At 52.6% G+C, this 20,394-nt stretch overlaps 1 protein-coding gene across 1 annotated transcript; it reads right to left on the bottom strand.

The window, feature by feature from the left end:
• Positions 1-238: 238 nt before the first annotated feature.
• Positions 239-18,994, bottom strand: Igsf22 (immunoglobulin superfamily member 22). Its single transcript, XM_033763912.1, is given in 38 exon segments — positions 239-382; positions 1,714-1,864; positions 1,866-2,025; positions 3,383-3,551; positions 3,554-3,661; positions 4,275-4,393; positions 4,396-4,550; positions 4,648-4,699; positions 5,704-5,723; positions 5,725-5,989; positions 6,709-6,767; positions 6,769-6,826; positions 7,201-7,279; positions 7,281-7,384; positions 8,024-8,167; positions 8,360-8,481; positions 9,415-9,513; positions 9,808-9,840; positions 9,842-9,948; positions 9,950-10,023; positions 10,109-10,165; positions 10,168-10,200; positions 10,203-10,257; positions 10,327-10,496; positions 10,967-11,305; positions 11,308-11,391; positions 11,827-12,018; positions 12,021-12,227; positions 12,653-12,815; positions 13,549-13,661; positions 14,251-14,337; positions 14,340-14,446; positions 14,625-14,658; positions 14,850-14,965; positions 16,054-16,129; positions 16,132-16,158; positions 16,330-16,475; positions 18,795-18,994. Coding segments are annotated over 38 exon segments (4,425 nt in total). The 3' UTR covers positions 239-241.
• Between the last annotated feature and the right edge of the window lie 1,400 nt (positions 18,995-20,394).

The raw sequence follows: 20,394 nt of genomic DNA, 5'->3' as shown, positions 1-20,394 counted from the left end.
CCCGGCTGGGCTGGGCTGGTCGCTCCCCTGTGGATGGGTTTGGAGCCTGGTCCCTCCCGAACTCCTGTCCATCCCCTCGGTCCTGTTGTATTCCATTCTCCAGAGCAGGAAAGAGTGAGCTCAGTGAGTTTCCTGCCCCATCCCTACACGGATTACACTGACATGCACTAGAAGGGCCTTCTACATGGGGGTCATGTGGAGGACAGGCCAAGGAGCCCCCATCACTGCAGCCTCCTGGAGCTCACATAAGGTGCTTTGATTTCTTCTGCAGGCTCTCTGTGATGGATGCTAAGACTGTCTTGTCATCTTCATCTGAAAGACCCAAGCATATATTCATTAGTGTTAATGATGCCGGGGTCCAGATAGACGCCACACTGCTGGGCTTAGAGTTATTACACAGGACCTGGGGACTGGACCTTGGGACCCTCAGTCTTGGGTTGGCTGAGTTTGTGTGGCCAAGAGCTGCCACCCGTTCAGCACCTGATATTTCCTGGACACTGTGCTGGGCGCTTCCCTGCATCTTCTCGTTCAAACCTCACAGCCCAGGAGGTGAGGAAACAGGCTCAGAAAGTAGTCAGCAGGGTCACACGGCTGCTCAGCCGTGGAGTCAGGCCCTGCGCCATGAGCTGACAACCCGGACTCTCCAGCCATGCAGTGCCTGCCGGATACCTCCTCCAGGGCGCTCCCTGGCCTAGTTCTGTTACACAGTTTGGCAGCCACTCTGCAAGCTTTGTCATCTCAGTGCCAGACATTTAGCTGAGCACTTGAGAGACAGCAAAAGGACATGGTTCTTTCCCCAGGGAAGGCATCTATAACTGGTAAACAAAGGTCTGTAACCGTGGAGACCGCAACAGTGGAGTACCATCTTGGGAGAGCTGAGGGAGTGACGGGATGAGGCTGGAGAGCTGGGGGCGTGGGGAGATTTTACCGTGAGGATCAGGGTAGAGTTGAGGAGGAGGGTTGGGTAGGAGGGAGCAAAGCAGGTCCACTTTGCATCTGTTGGGTTCATGCTGCTAGCTGTGCGGCTGTGAAAACTGTAGACTCTGGGAAGGAGTAAACGGTCTCCCTACTGTGTGCACACAGGTGAGCAGAAACAAGTTGTACATAGATGAACGGGAGGTTCCCTTCCAGTCCTCCCCATTTGTGCCTCCCATCTGTCCTCATCCTAGACCAGTAGTTTTCAATCTTGATTGCATGTCAGGGTCACTTGCAAAATTTTATAAACATCCAGATTCCTTTCAGAACCTGCCAGAGACTTGTGATTGGTGTGTCTTGTTTAACTGAGCCTTGTTTTAACTGATCCCTCATGGGCAGTTTCTTTTCTTCTTATTTTTTGAGACTGTCTTGCTATGTAGCCAAGGCTGGCCTCAAACTTGTAGCAATCCGCCTGTCTCAGCCTCTGGAGCACTGGAATTATAGTCATGCACCATCACACCTGGCAGTGTCTTTTCTAAAGGTGGAGCAAAGCCCAGGCTGGGTTAGAAAATCATGGTTTATCAAGGGATCACAGACACATATATGCAGGGGCCAGGAATATAACAAGACTTCGGGCGCAGGGACAGTGGTTACCTTAAGTATCTGCACCACCTATTGGCAGCCAGATTAAATAAAGGATGGTGCCAGTGAAACCCAGGGAGCTGATTAATGGCCTAGGAGACTGCAGTTTTGTTCCTGTGCCCCAGAAAGCCCCTCCCAGTCCTAAGGCGCCCTCACCGTAGACCTCAGGGAGCAGCTGTGGTGGACGGTCCTTGCCCAGCTCACCCTGTCCTTCGTTGCGCAGGTGGGGGTGACGCAGGTGGGGGTGACGGTGGTGCACACGCGGCTGGTGGAGTTGTACCAGAACTTGGAATTGGCTGTGATGGACCCTGTAGAGGGTCGCCGTGAGCCGTGGGTCCCCAAGGAAGGCGTAAGTCATGGCGCAGACCTGGCCCCAGAGTACTGTGTGTGGCTTGATTGGGGTCAGGAAACACGGCGCATGGCACCAGTCCTGCTGCGAGGACTTCAGCTTCATGCTCAGGACCCCACCTGTGTGGAGGGACAGGGCAGGTGGTGGTGTTACGGAATTGATCATGTTAAAGTATGCTGTGACGCCCGCCGCCTCACAGGCTGCATTCTCCTGGTACATCTTGGCTCCTAAAATGACCTCATGCCCTTATCTCTGGTTTCCCTCCCCCGCAAGGCCACAGTGGTCCAGGAAAGTTGAAACCTGTGTCTGCAGGACTGGGCCCATAAAAGCATCTGGCCTGTGATAGGTTAAAAGTAGCTCACTCCTCATAAATAAGCAATAGCCCACCCCAAACTGATAAAAGGACCTTCCTTTCTTTGTTCTCTCTCCTTCTGCTTCTTCTTCCTCCTCTCTCTGTCTCTCTCTCTCGCTGTCTCTCTCTCTCTGCCTTCCTGCCTCCTGCTCGCCTCCCTACAATAAAGATCTCCTGCCAGACCTCTCGGTGCGTGAGTGGCATAATTGGGTAAGGGGCACCCAAAGGGGGCTCGAGACCCCTTTCAGGTGGGGAGGGGCCCCTAGGGACCCCACCTGCCCCCCATGGCTTTTAAGCTGGGACGGTGCCCTGGATACCCAGCTGTGTGGAAACACAGTGATCTGGGCCGGATTCTGAGATGCCAGCAACTTATGGGGGCCTTCACTGTACTGATTCCTAAAGGCTCTTCTCCTGGGGTCCCCCACCCCTCTGCCCACCTCCGTCTACTCCAGGATTCCTCAGTGCAAACAGAGGTTTGCACGTTTTTAATCTTCCCAGGTTAGAGGGGCCTTTCCAGCCCCAACTTGGCAGAGCCAGGTACTGGGTATTTGTAACTGTTACCCAGACCCTATGTCAGTTTAACTTCTGTGTCTTCTCTCTGTCATTCAGCCACTCATTTCCCATGTGTACTGATGCTTCTCCACTCGTAATCCCTTCCCTCCATGGTTCCCAGATTTTTTAAATTTTGAGACAGGGTCTCACTATGTACCCCAGGCTGGCCTTGAACTTTGGCAGTCCTCCTGCCTCAGCCTCCTGAGTGCTAGGATTACAGGTGTGTGCCACCATGCCCAGCAGTTTTCCCAGATTTTTTCCTGGGCTCCACAGAGTCCCTTCCCAGTCCTCACTCCAATTACCCCTCCCTTCAGAGCAGACCAGGAGGTCCCCCTACCCCCACCAGTGTCCGTCCCTCTACTGTCACCTCTATGCCCAGGCCTCCCCGCCTCCACGTCAGTCTCACCCTGCAGAGTCCCCCTGAGACACTTCTCTGCTAAGCTTCCTCAACATCTACATTTCCCCCTTCCGTCTCTGTGGCTGTCTGATTTCATCTTAGCTCCTGGTACCCTTTTGTGACCCTCATGTCATCTCTCCCATCAGGGCTCCCCAACCTCAAGTCCCCTCCTCACTCTGGTCCTCGTTGACAAGCCAGGTCTCCTTGGAGTCTAGCAGGCCATTGTCGCCAATTTCATTCCGTGCTACCCCTCTGAAGCGGTACTTCCTGCCTGCCAGCAGCCCCCTCACTGTGTACTTGTTGCTGAAGACCCGCTCAGCCGCCGAGAACCGGGGCGTGGGGGTGGGGAGCTGCTGGCATCCCACTTCATGACGACATGGTGGGCGTCACTGTCCTCCTGGACAGAGCTATGGTTCCACGTCAGAGTCACGGTGTCGGTGGCCTCCTCAAACAGCTGTGGGATGGCAGGGGCCAGGGGGGAAATCTGGAATGGTTGGAATGTCTGTCAGCGGCCCCGGGCTGAAATATCCCTGCTGGAGGACCATGGGGCAACTTCTCTTCTGAGCCTGAGGTAGCAGATGTCCTGGAGTCACAAAAAACGTGTTCTGAAGTGTCACTCTGCCATTTATAGCCCTGTGACCTTGGGCAAGTTATTTACCTTTTCTGAGACCTATTTCCTCAATTGTGAAAGAAAGACTAAGGATAATTACTCATTTCATACAATGGGTAAAGTGCCGGGCATGCAGTTACTGTTAAATAAACATTCATTCTTTTCTTTCCGTGGGAGTTCAGAGATTTTTTAATGAAGTTTCCGGTCCTCTCTGAGGTCACTCCGATTTTTAATGGCTCTGTATCCCTCCGTGACCTATTCCCGTTCTCCACCCTTCCCTGACCACACTGTGTATGCCCGGAGCTCACGAATGGAGGCCGAAAGTCTTGCTCAGTGTGGCTAACGTTCAAAGTCTCTAGGGTTGCAGGCCTTTGAGAAAAAGAAAGGAAATGCCCACTCCGCTCGGCGGAAGCTGACAAAGCTTGCCTAACCCAAGGTCCTTCCCACGCTGGGAAGCTTTATCTCGGGAGGGTGCGGGCGCAGCTCTGTCCATGCGCACATGGGCGTGGTCCCCAGGTTCCGTCTGGAGCACGATTCCATACGCCCCTGAGTCACAGCGCTTGGTGCTGTTGATGATTGGGTGTAAGTTCTGCCCTTGGTGTTGGTTTCCCGGTCACAGTGGGTAGTGGTGAACCCTGGGTGGTGACAGGAGTTGGCACCATCGGCCACCCAGGTGGTGTCTGAAGGACCACCTCTTGCCAAGAAGTCCCCTGCCAGGCTCCAGTGTAGGGATCTAGCCGGGGGCAGAGGACAGGCAGAGACTGATGGGTACAGCAGCCATCTTGGTTACGTGGAGGATGGAGGGGGCGGCAGGGTCAGGAACAACTCACAGAGTCACCATGTGACTCTTCAGTAGGGCACTGAGGTCAAACTTGGGCACAGCTGAGACGGAACAGACGGAAGGAAGGACAGGGACTTCTCGCTCAAGAAGACTCAGCTTTCAGCAGCTTCCCCTCCCAAGCCTCTCCCAGCATCGCCTCTCATCGGCCCCACCAAGGCCACACACGTCTGGCTGCCTTGCAGCACCATGGAGCATTTGTGTGTTTTCTCATCAGCCTCTCCCATGCCTTCCTGGTTTCTCAGTCCCTAACACCTCCCTTGGCACGCATTGGACAGTATTTGGCCTGTAGTAAATGATTTTTTTTCAGCTGGAGACCCTGCAGAGTTACCCCTAACTCTGTCCAGGCCCAAATAGGGATTTTATTTATTTATTTATTTATTTTTTAGTTTTGGGGATTGAACCCAGAGCCTGGTGCATGCTAGGCAAGTGCTGCGCCACTGAGCTATACCTCTGGTCCTGGCTTACTTTTTCCTTGAGATTGAGCCTCATTATATTCCTTAGGCTGGCCTCAAACTCCTCAGCTTAAGCAATCCTTCTGCCTCAGTTCCCTGAGTAGGTGGAACTTTGGACACAGGCCACTGTGCCAAGCTCTGGATGATGACTTCCTCCTCCTCCTCCTCATTATTATTATTACTATTATCATCATTAGTGACACTGGGCACTGAACCCAGGGCCTTCCCCACTGAACTACATGCGTGGCCTTTTTAAATTTTTTGTTGTGTTTTGGTTTTGGTTTTTTGAGACAGGGTCTCACTATGTAGTTGAGACTGCCCTGGAACTCACTTTGTAGCCCGGGCTGGTCTCAACTCACAGTGATCCTCCTGCCTCAGCCTCCCGAGTGCTGGAATTACAGATGTGCGCCACCACACCCAGCTTGGCCTTTTAAAATTTTGATACAGGGTCTTGTAAGTTGCCCTGGTTAGGCTCAAACTTGCAATCCTCCTGCCCAGCTCAGATGAATTAGGTTTGGTCATAGCGTCGTCATCCAAGAGGAAGGTTTGGTTGGGTGTGGAGTGTTGGGCTGAGCCCCACCCTGTGTCCTCACCCGGTGGTGGCCATGGACCACTCATCTAGCTCCACAGGTTTGTCGACCCCAGCTTCGTCCACAGCCCAGATGTGGAAGAAGTGTTGATTCTCACTGAGCCCCAATGGGTAGCAGGTGCCTGAGATGGGGATCTCTGTGCACTTGGACCACTCCTTGCTGTCTTCAGCCTGCATCTCAAGGACGTAGCCAGAGGGCGGGTCTCCTTCTATAGGCTCGCACCATCCCAGGGAGATGCTTGACTTGGTGGAATCAGACATGTGCAGGCCCTGCACCGGACCTGGGGGCTCTCGGGTACCCCAAACATCTGGGTGGCCCCCAAATTCATCCCACCTAACCCCACACTGCACTCCTGAATCTTTCACTGCTTCTGTTTCCTGCAGCTAAATGCTCAATACCCAACCTTGCAAAGTTGACAGCCTTCAAAATTCAATTCTTTTACTGAATCAACAGTTTCATCCCTAAAGTCAGTAGCCTGTGAATTTAATATACCCTAAACATTCAAACCCTCTACATTCAAAATCCCAGGCTTGGGGGGGATGAGGTGGGTGGATAAAATAGAATAAAATAAAATTTATTAATAAAAAGACTGTTGAGGACTCCTCCCCCAAAAACACAAAAACCCAAAACAAAACAAAAAAAACTCCAGGTTTTACCCCAGCCATCTCCACATAGCCTTTGATAGGCAGTAACTAAGCCTCATCTTCTAAACTCAGGACCTTCCCAGTCACCTGCCCAGCACCTCCATCAATGTTCAGCCTCTGCTCCCTCACCTGACTGGAAGTACTCAGAGCTGGGGTAAAAACTTCCCACACTGTGCACGTCCCTGGCATGCAGTCTGTATTTTCTGGCTTTCTCTTGGGTGTGAGCCATGTCCCTTTGCAGGACTGGCGGATCCCAGTGAGCAGACTGACCCCTCCCATCAGACTTTCCTAGGGAAGCAGCTCTCCCACCACTTTGAATGGGCCAATAGCACCGCGTGCTTGGATGTGGCCGCCCCATACTCACTGACAGGACCCTTGGCCACCACTGAACTGCGTGGCATATTGGGTTGCCCAGGGCTGCTTTATGCCTCGGAATTCATATTCCGTGTCCTCCAGGAGACCATCCATGGTATACTTGGTGCCTGAGGTGGGAAATCAAGGGGTCGAGAGGGTGGGGCATCTGCAAGGTGACAGACCACGGAAGAGGACATCATGGGATGCTGTTACAATGCCCCAAAGGAGCTGGGCATGATGGTACATGCCTGTAGCACTAGCACTGTGGGAGCCTGAGGCAGGGGAGACCACAAGCTTGAGCCTGGTGAGGGCAACTCAATAAATAAAATTCAAAAAGGGCCAGGGCTGTAACTAAGTGCAAAGGCCCTAGGGTTAGTTCCCAGTACACAAAGCAAACAGCAACAACCCAAATGATTTGAGGGAGAGTATTTCAGAGAAGCAGTGGGCCCACTCAGCAAGATCTGCTTTTGTTCCTCTGGGACCTCTGTCCCTTGGGACTCACCCTGGATGGGGTCCTTGTGGACTGGCACCTACAGCTTACTGCCTTTTTTTCTTTGTTTCACTATGCAGCTGAGCACTGGGGGCTCCCCTATCCTGGGCTGGGGCATTCCATGTGATGGTCACAGATTCTTTGGTCACATCAGTCTCTTGGGGCTGGGAGGCAAGACCAAGGGGTTCTGAGTCCCCTCAGGGCAAAGGCTAGGAGGGGGACCATGTAGACAAGTTTTCCATCCACAACTCACTAAATCAAGAATTCTGAACTCTGACTGTACATCAACAGCAAGTAGGTAATAGGGGAATCTCACCACTACCAACTCCCCATGAAGTCCAACTCCCAGCTATTCCATTTAATTGGCCGGGGGTAGAGGTAAAAGATGATTCTAACATGCAGCCAAAAGTGTGGGTCACTGATGAAACTTTCCACCAGTGGGTTCCGCCAAGGCCACTGTTCCCATTCTGCTTTCTAGACACTGAGACGTGGAAATCAGTCCGGAAGGGTGTAGCGAGTAATGACTTAGCAACGCTAATTAAAACATCAGTATTGTCAAGGGTCTTCTTTGGAAACCAAATGAGGGTAGTTTCAAGATTAAGCCTACTGTAACGTCTACTCCTTGGGATTCCAGGATGACTTCCAGACTGGAGAAAGAAGTGGAGTTAGTTCCCTGGGACTCTGCCCGCCCACGGGGATGTGTTGTACATGGGTCTGATGTTCTGTTTTTCTTCTGCAATCCCTTTGTCCTGTGGGATGTTTAGATGAGCCGTAGAATTCCCTGAAGACCTGTGCTCCTCACCATCCTGAGCCCAAGATGCGCACCCCTGGTGACTCCCCTGGGCAATCTCACTGATCTGTGGGGTTTCCTGCACACACTTCGTGGATCTCCAGCTCACACCTTCTGAATTGACTGCCAGGATATGGAACTGGTAGGCCTTTCCCTCTTCCACTTCATTGGTGACTTTGCCTCGCCTATCTTTTTTTTTTTTTTTTAATTTTATTGAGTTTATTAGTACATTTTAGGGATACAGTACAGTTACATTCATTGTTGGGATCATGTACCTCTACATGGCAAGTCTTGATTCTCATTTTTTCCCCTTACCTCTGCCCTCCCTTCACCCCCTCCTCCCCTCCTCATCTACAAACATTTTATTTTCATCTTTTCATTCTCTCACATTTTTTGCCTCGCCTATCTTAACCCAGGACTTCTTGCCAGCTACCCTCCGTTCCACTGTGCAATGGGTCAGAGGCCACCCACCGTTGTCCTTTGGAGCCTTCCACTTTTGTTTGTTTGTTTTTGAGACAGGGTCTCACTATGTAGCTGAGACTGCCCTGGAACTCACTATGTAGCCCAGGCTGGTCTCGAACTCACAGCGATCCTCCTACCTCGGCCTCCTGAGTGCTGGGATTACAGGTGTGCATTCCCACACCTGGCTGGAGCCTCCCACTTTATGTGCACACAATTCCCCAAAGGGTTCCAGGAACTCTACTCACTCCTGCAGGGGCTTGGGACAGTCAGGGGACAGAGATCAGCTTCACAAATGCAGCACTGAACAAAGGCTCAGAAGGGCTTCTTTCCACTGGCTGGAGGACTGGCCAGGCTGGGGTACAGCTGGATTCTAAGCTTTTTGGGTCCTTTGCTGCTTCTTACTTGTCCATCCCCTCTAAGACTTGCTCTAAAGCTTTGATCCTTGCTTGTCTAACCTTCTTCCTGCTTACGAATGGGTGGACTGCAGCTCTTGGGGACCCCAGCTTTAACTGGTCCCTGTTCTCTTCCTCTTCCGAGCTTCTAGAGCACCAGTGCTTTCTGGTGTCACATCTACCGTATGTTATAATTACTTATCTGTCTACCATTTTTTGGCCGTTGGGGTTGAGGAACTACTGAAGATACATCACCTCTGTGTTCCCAATGTTGAGAATACAGAACACATTTCCTCTGCTGAACTGAATTGAAACGCAAACCTTTCCACCCCTCAACTTGCTGGAAATGCAGGCAGAGGAGGTGCTGATGGGGTCGGTGTGGGTTGGGTGTCAACTGTAAGCGCATGAAGGCCAGCTCTTATCTCATTCTTCGCCCTCATGTTCAGACCAATCCTAACCCCACTCCGGCCCTCATTCCAGCTCCCCCATCTTACTTTATCCCCACCTCTCTCCATCTCCCTTCCCACATCACGACGCTGGCCAATCAACCTCATTTCCATCCTGAAGTCCCACCTGCTTTACCTCACTTCCTCCTTAGCTGCAGCCACGTCCTCATCATCCAGCCGGTGACAGTACTTCGGCAACACTTTGGAAGGTCTGTAAGGTGCCATACTCTTGCCTCTGCACATGAAAATCACTAGAAATAGATACTGGGGGGAAAAAACCACCCTGTTCCTGTTGGGAAACTGAGGCTTAGAAGTTCACTTGGCCAAGGCTACTTGGGAAGTGGAAAGCCAGCACTCCAATCCCATTCCCAGCCCAAAGTGCAACTGTGTCCTGGGTCTCCTTGCCGGCCCGTCACCGCCCTGGGCACCGGGCAGAGGTGCCCCTCCATCATCTAGCACACTGAGAGGCAGAGTGGCTGAGGCTGTGCGGGGTCATGCTTGAGCTTGAGCAGGGCCCGGCTGTCTTTGCGCGCAGTTTGAGATGGTAAGCAGTGCCTGGTCATCCTTGTTCCATGGACACGCGTTCCTCCTCCATCCTCTCCATGCTGTCCTTGGACCACGTCGCTTTGGGCAGCGGCCTTGCCCGGGAGGGCACCTTAATGCGCGCCGACCGTGAGGCCCACCTTCACAGTCACAGGGTACGCTTCCAGGGCCTCCAGGATGGATGGGTTGATGGTAGGAGGACCTGTCCTAGTGGGCAGGCAGCAGGGACAGTCAACCACCCGGCGTGGGGAGGAGCCGGAGGAAGTGGGGGCGTGTGGCCAGGCCACGCCCCCTGAACCTTGTCTGCCTGGAGTCCCGTGTACGCGCGCCCTTGGCCCGGAACGGAACTTACCCTCCTATTCTGGGCTCTTCTGAGGAGGATGAGCTTGTGCACCTCACCCTGCTTCACCATCTGCAGGCCAGGCGAATCCGTGCTCTGAGGGGCAAGGCTGAGGGTTAGGGCAGGTCACCTCCTCTGTCCCCTTCCCTGGCCCCTGTCGTGGACCTCACTGGCATCCAGCCACACGCCCTCCTCCTTCTCCTTGTCCAGCACTGCTCACAGCTCGGCTGCGGTTCGGTGGCCGTGCATGTCGGAAAGCCCACTCTTCACTGTGGCCAGACTCGTTGAGGACAAACCCGGGCTGGGACCAGGGCAGGAGGCAGGGGGTGGGCGGACTCATGAGAAAAGGGCTGGTGGCATGGCTGTAGGAGCAGTCGGGGCCGCTGTGTCGATCAAGATCATTCATGATGAGCAGGTAGTTTGGTGACGGTCAGGCCATTTCCAGATGGTCCCTGAATGGAGCAAGTAGGCGGAAGGGGGTGTTGGGTAAACTCGGCGGCTTGACATTGAGTAACCAGGAAGACTAGGAGAGATGCAGATCATCAGTGCAGTCGGGATGCTTAGTTCTGCTTATGCTGGCCTGTGGGATGCCCAGTCACTGGTGCAGAGAGGGACCGGGGTCAGCGGGAAATGGCTGTGGTCAGGAAGTAGGAGATGGTCAGGATAGAGAAATTTGAGACGATCGCTGTGGTTAGGGATGGGTAGAGTCTGGAAGTAAATGATCAGTCACAGACTCTGGGATAGAGCCTGGGAGACAGCGGATGGTTATGGATGTTCAGGGTACAGCGGATCAAAGGTGGTCAGCATTGGGGGATGCGGGGGTCAGATGTTGGCCGTGGTCTGCTGGAGTGTGGAGGAGGGCAGCTCAGTGTCAAATGAGTTGCTTGGTGTGGACCGACAGACCGGGTGTGTGCCTTCCACAGCGAGGGTGGCAGTACTGACGTATTCAGTGGGGTCCCCATGGTGCACTCGCTGCCACCCCCGAGATGGGCGTCCTCCTCGGCCATCTCTGCACGCTCGTCCTCATGGCCCATGCTGTACTCGGAGCCCGTGTCAGCAGCCGCCCACCTTCCTCCCGGCGCAGTCACGCGCTTGGATGTCAGCTCGCACCCCAGGCATGCGCGGCTCCTCTCACACCCGCGCGCTTGAGGGCGCTCACAAACTTGATGGGAATGCCTGGAGACTGACAAACTGGCCTTCTCCTGACACTATATCCTTTCTTCTGTACGTCTGTGTCCAACCACGTACAGCATTTAAAAATCATATTTAGTAATAAATAAGACTGACCTCAACAAGAAAGTGTGCTTAAGTGCTGGGAAGCTCTGATGCTCTCAGCAGTGGATATATATGTTTCTAAAATTTTCATTTTTTTTTTTTTTTTTTTTTTGGTACTGGGGTTGAAACCCAGGAGCTTTGCACTGAGCTACATCCCCAGCCTTGTCATTTTTTATTTTGAGACAGGGTCTCACTAAGTCATTGAGTTCCCAGGCTGGGCTCGAACTTGCAATCTTTCTGCCTCAGCCTTCCAGAGTGCTGGGACTGCAGCGCATGCTAACTTGAGCTATGAATATGTCTCTGGGCCATATGTGACCCGTGAAAGCACACAGCAGGGAGAGTCCCAGCTCTACCCCTTACACGCTAGCTGACCCTGCACAACTCACTCACCTCTCTGAGCTTCAGATTCTTCGTGTGTAAAACATGAAAGATGGAATGACGGATGGATGACAGAAAACTGAGCGCACAGAGCAGCGGAGGCCTGAAGCCCACGCCCCAGGTTCTTGCCTAACCCCTTATAATTAATAAGGAGCTCAGCCTTCGCTACCAGGTCCCCTGCAAGAACAGAGAACTCACCGCCTGGCTGAGCCTGGCACCCTTACTCTTAGGCATGTGAGTCAGACCGTCCTCGGACACTGAGATTTCAGGCTTGCCATGCCTCGTCAGCTCCTTCCCACTGAACTTCCACACAAAACTGGGCTCTATCTTGGAGAGCTGGACGTCGAACACAGCCGCCGGGAGCCTTGACACCTTCACTGCCTTCATGTCTCCCATGAACTCCTGCGGTTCGTCTGCAGTGAGGTGGGGAAGGAAGAGGGGCAGGGAGACTCGGGTGCCACTGGCTCCCCGTAGCTCTCAGGTGGGGGAAGCATCCTTCCCTTCATCTCCCCATTTTACAGATGGGGAAACTGAGGTAAAGAAGCTGAATTACTTTCCTTAAATCACACAGGTCATAAGGGGCAGAAGCTGGGATTTGAACCCCAGTAGTCTAGCAAAAGAGTCTGTCTGTCTTTTAAGCACTGCTCTGCACCACCCCACAGCACTTATTCCTCACTTTCAGCTCATGTTTCTTTCCTCTACGAACTCCCACCCCCATGCAGTCCTTTGGTGCATAGCCCTGCAATCCTCTCTTCAGCACTCCACAACCCCTCCCTGGCCATTCCTCTCCCCGAGGCCCTGACATTCCCGCTGTGGCCCCTGAGGCCCTCACTCTTACCCAGCACTGTGGGCTGTGCACACGTCCGCTTCTCGCCCACAGACAGGCTGTCGACACCAGGGTCACTCGTGCGCATGTTGGCACTTATCAGCGGGCACTTGGTGCCCATCTGCTTCATGTTGTACTTGCCCTGGGAGTACTGGATCCTCAAAGGCTTGGTATCCTGCCTCATGGAACAGGTAGGAGAGTGGATGAAGGGGAGTAGGAGGACACTCCCAGAGCCCCTCAGAGCCAGCCTGAGCTGGAGGATGCACATCCCTTTCTAAACACATCCAGAGGCCTCTATGATCCTTCTAGCCTCATCTTTTGGCTTGTCAGGATCCAGGACCCCTGTCTCCCTACAGATTCTGACTTTTTTGGTTTTTTTGAGACACGGTCTTACTGTGTAGTTGAGACTGACCTGGAACTCACTATGTAGCCCAGGCTGGTCTCGACCTCACCTCGATCCTCCTGCCTCAGCCTCCCGAGTGCTGGGATTACGGAAGTGCACCCCATGCCCAGCTTTACCTGACTCTTAATGTACACGAGTTCATCAGATGCTTCCTTAACGATAGGCCCAGATGGTCTGTGACATTCAGGGCTTTCTAATATGGGTACACTGAGGCATAGAAAAAGGAAAGTCACTGTCCCAGATTTTAAAAAATCTGGTATAAAAGCTAGAAATAAAGTCCAGCTCCCAGCTTCCCACTGCCCCATTAAGTTTACTGGTACATTTAAAGCAAACAATACAGTTGCATTTATCATTGGGTCCCAGCTTCTTTGATCCATACTGGAAGTCATCCTCTTGATAGACTGGAAAAGAGGCCATGGCTCATGGACAGTGAGGCTGTCTGAGAGGGGAGGGCATGCAACGAATGCTGTAGTCAGGGTGGACCCCATCTAGGTGTTTGCCCCACTGTGATCCATATGGTCTCGGCATTGGGGTCCTTCACCTCCGCGATGCAGTCAAAGGCTACGATTGTGTCAACTTTGGTCTCTGTGTCTTCCGGGGGCTTCAGAATCTGGATGGTCCGAGAGATTATTTTAACGCAATGGTAAATGTCAGAGGATGTGGAGCCTGCGCAGACTGTGTCCAGAATCCTGGAGGGGCCCCTAAGGGACTGAGGGGAAGGGACCAAGCCTTCACCCCCACCCCACTGACTGACTGTAAGGTGTAGGAGCAGAAGCATATGATGGGAGATGAGAAAGGAACCACTATTCCAGGAAGAGTCGCCACGGACTGGAGCCCAGTGCACTGATGCTGCAATTGTGGGTCGGTGCTGAGTGAAGCAATGAATGCCTAGAACGACACAAACACGAAGGAAAGAGGAAAGCACAGGTTCCGTTTGCAGCGGAGAGACTGAAACTCAGAGACACCCAAAGTCAAGCTGCTAACGGGCAGCAGAACTGGGATTTAAACCCAGGTCTGTGTGACTCCAAAGTCCGTGCAAGTACATTAGGGAGAGGTAAAGAGCAGAGGTAGGGGGCTGCTCTCACGGTGAAGGGCCCTACAGCATGTCTCTGAGCGTGAGCATGCAGGGCGGGGAGCCCCAGGCGCGGGACTTCGGGTGGAGCCCAGCCCCTGGCCTGCAGGCTCCTAACCGCCTGCTGGGAACGGACGTTCACTTCCACTTTTTTCTCCATTCCTTTGAGCTTCATGAGCAGGCCCTGGAAGTCAGTGAAACCGGACTCCACGCAGACCTTTGCAAGTCCTTCTTGGGTACCTTGGATGAAATCTCCAGCATCTCTTTCTAGTGTGTCACCTTCTGCTCCTTCTTGGGAGCGTAAGGAAGAGCCCTGGGAGGAGGGGGGGGCAGAGGAGGAGGAGGAGGGGGATTTTTTTGAGGGGGAGGGGGGACCGAGCTTGTGCTCAGTGTCTCTCTCTGAAGACAGAGGGAGCTACCCACCATCTTCCCACTCCATGGATTCCTGAGACCTTTGAGAAGCTACAGCAGGGGAAGCAGCACCTTGGGGGAAGGAGCCCCCAGTCTCACTCTTCTTCAACATTTTCTTGAAATCTATTTTTTTTTTTTTTTTCTTTTGTACTGGGGTCAAACTCAGGACCTTGTGCTTGAGAGGCAGGTGGCAGAAGCACTGAGCTAAATCCCAGGCCCTTCCAGTTTGTGTGTGTGTGTGTGTGTGTGACCTGCAGACAGGGAAGGAGTCAAGGCCAGACAGGGAGTCGGTTCCTAAGAGAAAAGGCCAAGAGAAGTTGCCGGTTTTCCCTCTATCACCATCAAGGATGCAGTATAGATGGCGTCTGTGTGCTCCTGGCTCACCGTGCACTTGTCGGTGTCAGGGTCACCTGAGGTCAGTGGTTCCAGCGGGGCCAAAGATCAGTCAGGCCATTAGTAGGAGTGGGGAAGGAACCACAGAGACTTTCCAGAAGGTGGAGAAAGAGGGATTTTGTGGGGAGGGAGGTGACCGACGGCTGGTTGTATGTATGGAGGATGTGGTGACTTCTGTGATTTGAAGGTACCAAGTAGTAGCTGATGTGTGTTCCTGGTCTGATTCCATGATGTAGAAACATTGCTTTACTGCCAGACTCTCCCTGGACTGAGCTCCTAGAAGAAAGGGACTTCCCGAGTTGTGACTTTTATTTACAGTATCTGGTACCCGGATGAGTATTTCTTCACTTAAGGTGTTCATTTTACTCTTTGATACCAGGCCCTGGGCTGAGCTCACAGGAAACTGGTGAATAAGTGTGACTCAGTGCCTGTCTGCGCTGGGCTTCCAGCTCACCATCTGGCTCTTGGAAGCTGAGGCCCTCAGAAAGCACTTGCTGGATGAAGGAGCGCATTTAAGGGCAGCTGTGGGAGCCGTGCAGGGCTGAGGGACCAGTGGTGGTCCTCGGAGAGAGGAGGGAGCCCACTTCTCTTAGAGGGACTCCGTCCTTCTGGGACCTTGAGGGACAGAGACTTTCCTCTTTCACCAAGGGAGGTCAGGACAGGACGTGCCTGATTACAGGGACAGGAGTAATTATAGCCCTGGTGTCCCAGTGACCTATCTTCCCTCTCCTCAACTGGCTTGAATTTTGAGGTGATAGGCGGGCACCAGTTTTCAGGAAGTGCCTAGACCTCTCCCAACTGCAGGACCTGTCCCTCCTATCAACCTTGCTGCACGCAGTATGGCCCGGATTCCCCTTCCCAGCCCTGTCTGTCACCACTTTGGTCTCTCAGCTCCTAGGCTGCCCCTCTGCCTTCTTTCCGTGGTCCTGGAACCTGCCTAGCTCTGCTTTGCCCAGGGGATAATTGTGGACCCCAGAGCATCCGCAGAACAGCGGCCCTTTTCCTTCCGGACTCTGGGTCGGGGACCTCGGGGTGGGGCCGCACCCTCAGCAGGTGCCTTTTTTGTCTTTGTTCGGGGTGGGGGATCAAACTCGGGCCCTTGTGAAGCAGGCTGAGCTAAATCCCCGGCCCCTGTGCTCCTTGTTGACGCCGTGCTAGAATATCTTCGCCGACTCCTTGCTGGGGATGCCGCTCTCCCTCCTCCAGTGCCGCCGGGTTTGGGGTTCCCCTGCGCCCGGACTCAACACGGCTTTCTGCCCTGCGGGGGCACAGGGCGCGTTTCCGCCCAAGCCTCCAGCCTGGGCTCCGCCTTCTCTCAGGAATCTGGGTCCAGCCCGGGAGGGGAGGGACCCTCAGCTTGGCTTTGCCGGGGTCTGTGTATTGGGGGATGTTGGGCTGGAGGTTAGGGGCCGGGGAGACACGGGGGGCGGCGACACAGCCTCCGGCCAGGCGATCGAGTGAGGTTTCTCCACGGACTCAGGGCCACTCTCGCCCTCGGGGTCACCAGGCTGAAGAACTCCGTGGAGCTCGAAGATCTCCTCCACCCGATTTCCTCGGTGGGGCAGGTGAGAAGTCAGAGCCGGCTCGGGAGGGACGTGGTCGGACTCATCTTTGATTGACAGGAAGGTGGAGCAAGGAAACCAAGTGCTTTGAAGGCCAGAGGGGCGGGACCCGCCATAGTGTAGACGGCTCATGGTGTTGTGTCAGACTTCAGCCACTAGGGGACGCCAACTCCTTTCTCCCCTCAATGGTCAATGGTGTCTGTGGTTTTTTTCTTTTTTTTTCTTTTTAAATTAAAAAGGAGACTTCCTATTTTGGATTGTCTTTGTGTCCTGGGGTTTTCTTCGGAAAATCCTGGTTCCCTGGTAACATAAAGAAAGTCCATGCCTACTTCGTCCTGGGAGGGCTGTAGTTTAGCTGAACTCCTAGATTCTCTCCTTGCCACCACTCTGGGGTTTAGCGTTTGTTGCCTGGGGAGTAGTGATTTATTAAAAAAAAAATTTTTTTTTTTTTTTGCACAGCTGGGGATTGAATCCAGAGTTTACTACAGCTTTCCTACCTCTGAGCTATATTCCCAGCTTTTAAAAATTTTTTTGAGGCAGGGTCTCATTAAGTTGCCCAGATTGGCCTTGCATTTGCAATCCATCCTTCTGTCTCAGCCTTCCAAGTGATTCCCTGGCCAGGTTTGGTGATTCTTCAGTGAGGAAAAGACACCTTTCAGCAGGGTTTCATATGAGAATCTCTTTATCTGAAAGACCATACCCCCCCCGCCCCTTTTTCCCTTGTGCTGGGACTCAAACACAGGGCTAGGGATATTCCCTGCCCCTGAGCTTTTTCTCCAGCTCCACCTCAAGCCCGAGGAGCATTTCACTGTGGTAATATAATTTTCTATTTGGAAAGCAAGAACTGGCTATGGAGCCTAAAGTACGGAAGACTTCTTTGCTGGTGACAGCTCCGATTTCTGGAGTTCTTTCCCTGTCATACCTGGAGCGAGGCACACGTCAGAGATGGTTTTATGTAACCCTCACAGCATCCCAGGGAAGTAGGTGCTTTTATTATCCCCGCTAATCTGAGGCATAGAGACAAAAAAAAAAAAAAAAAAAAAATAGGTAAAAAAAAAAAAAAAAAAAAAAAAAAAAAATAGTGCCAAGCAGGCCTCATATACGGCTTTTACATAGTGGCTTTGTGGCACTTCAACAGGCAGTGCGAAGGCTGGTCTGCCCATGTCTTTTACTTGACCTCCAATGTGTAAACAACAACAACAAAAAAACCAGGCTTACAGCTGAAAATCCAGACTTTACACGTGAAAATTCAAGTTGTGGGATTCTGAACCCTAGGCTTGTCGTGTTCCCATAGAGCAGCAGTTGGTGAGAGGGGAACTAAGCTTCCGCTTCCACAGGGTGGCCTCTCCAGTTTACCCCAATCTTTTCTCCACACCTGTGTTCCCTGCCTGGACTCGGCTGGTCAGTGCATTTCAGCTGTGGCTGCACTCAGAATCCCTGGAGAGCTTTCTAAAAATACCCTATTGACTGGGCTGGCGTTGGACTCAGGTGCTCCCATTTTTCGGCTCCCGCCCTTCCCCCTACACTAAGATGACTCTAATGTGTGTTCAGGCTGGGAATCACCACTATGAATCATGTGTGTTTTCAGGTTCTGGTCTACACCCCAGACCTTGAATCCTGGCGGTTCCAGTTGCTCTGCCTCACTGGCCAGGTGTGGTTGGTAGCGCGTGTTTTTCTGGCCTTGACCTTGTGTATAGCAGACTTTGAGTGACCGCGTCCTTCTGGGACTTTGAGGCAGAGGCAATGACTTTGAGGATGGATATTCAATATCCTGGCCCCTGGCCATCTTTGAATAACTTTCCACTACAGACCTGACTCAAACAGTCTGCTTTGTTCTTGAGATCCCTTTTCAGCTTTCCCTTGGATCTGTCCTCCCCTAAGTCTGCCCCCAAGGGCTAAGAGCCTGGGAGCTTAGGTCACTTATTTGTGTGTTCATCCTGCTTCCACTGGTAGCCAAGTCTCCCATTTCTTAAGTGCAACAGGGTCAGGATCACTCCTGTGTAGATAAGGTTCCTACCTTCTCCCGGGCCTGCAATTCTATCTCTGGAGATATAGTCCCTTTGCCTCTGGGTCTGATCTGAAACAATTAAGACTTTATCAGTCCATCATGCATATCCATGTAATTGATTTATTTCTAATCCATTTTCCTGGAACTCGGATCTGTGAGCGAACCTCCAGAGCTTCAGACTGGATGCACAGATCGGGAAGGGTTGCCGTGGGCTCCAGAGGGCCCACACTAATGGCAAAGACAGAGGCCGTGCAAAGGTGGGTGTGGAGGGTGACACTCCCTCCGCCCCTAGATTTCACTTGCCTCCCGCGATCTCGGTTGTCTGGGAGAAGGTCTGAACGTGGGTGGTGGAGCTGGAGAACTCCGTGGACACGTGTTCCTTCAGTGAATGGTCGTCATGGTGACGGCAGGCTTGGGAACTCACCTGTGAGGACCAGCAGAGGAGGAGGAGGGATATCCAGAGGTGTTTGTGCTCTTTCTTTCTCTCTCTCTCTCTCGCTTGCATGTGTACACAAGGAGAGATAGAGGTGCAGGAGAGAGAGGACGGCAGTCAGGCAAGCCCTTTACTCTCTGGTCTCTACTTCCCATTTCCCTTTCTCGGATGGGTTACAAGAGCCAACATTCTTTCACCGAGTAACTCCAAGCATTTCCATGTTCTTGGGAGGGGAGGTTACAGAGCTTCGATTTACCAGCCAACTAATTCAGGCTCAGTGAAGGGCCCTAGTTAGTGGAACTGGGGAAAGGGGTGGATATTTCACCAGGAAGGAACGAAATGAGACCTAAGAAGCGATTTCCTGGCCCAGCCACTCTGGCGTAGACCTTGGAAGGAAGAGGTGGGTCCTCTTCCTGGACCTTGGGGACCCCTGGCGTTGAGGAATACGAAGCAGATGACAGTGCATTTCCACAGCTCTGTTTTCATTTACAACATGGAAAAGGCAGAGGTTTGGTTCTTATTTCTTATACTTTGGTCGGAACTGGTAATTCAATCACATTTTAATAATGCTATGAAATCTCCTTCCCATTCCCGAGTCCTCCATCTCCCAGTCTCCACCCACAGGTAGCCACATGAAGTCCCCTCTGGAGCTCCTTCATGCAAATACGGATACATGTTCTTGTCTTCTCCCTCCTTTTGACCTCAGGAATCCTATTCCACACACTGTTCTTAACGCCCCCACTCAGTATATTATCTTGAAGATCTTTGCGTAGCAAGTCATGGAGTTTCCTTATTCTTATCACAGCTCCACGGTATTTCCATGAAGGGATGTACCCACCTGCTTTACTTCACCTGATTGGCAGTTTTTTTTTGTTTTTTGAGACAGGGTCTCGCTATGTAGTTCGGGCTATCCTTGAACTATGTAGCCTAGGCTCTCCTTGAACTCATGGCAATTCTCCTGGCTCAACCTCCTGAGTGCTGGGATCACAGGCTTGTGTGGCCAGATTGGCTGTTTTTTTTTGGGGGGGGTACCGGGGATCAAACTCGGGACCTCATGCTTTTGAGGCAGGCGGCCGCACCACTGAGCTAAATCCTTGGCCCGAGTGTGGCGGTTTTTAAAATGCTCTCTGGTACACGAGGAAACTGATGTCTGAGAGAAATAACCTGGCCAAGGTCGCTGAGAACAGAATCCTATCTTCTTGATGCCAGGCCAGGGGCCCTCTAGGCTCAGAAGTTACCAGGCTGAGCCCGATGGAAGAGGAGGGGCACCTTCACCTTTTGCGCATATCCGAAATTTACAACTCTTGAATGCTGTGTCCGCAGCTTGGAGGCTCAGCTAGTGCCCGGGCTGCGCTGTGGCCAGTCTCCTCCTTTACCTCGCCTCGTGAGGTGCTGACAGCCATCAGTTCCTTAAATGCCTGTGCTCCGGGGGTGATCCCTTACTCAAGCTCAGTCAGATGGTGCACTGCTTT

The sequence above is a fragment of the Fukomys damarensis genome, unplaced genomic scaffold (assembly GCF_012274545.1).
Source record: "Fukomys damarensis isolate Sample0158 unplaced genomic scaffold, DMR_v1.0_HiC HiC_scaffold_16, whole genome shotgun sequence".
NCBI lineage: Eukaryota > Metazoa > Chordata > Mammalia > Rodentia > Bathyergidae > Fukomys > Fukomys damarensis.
Note: the sequence above shows the minus strand (reverse complement) of the source record. Positions and strands in the feature narration are given on the sequence as shown.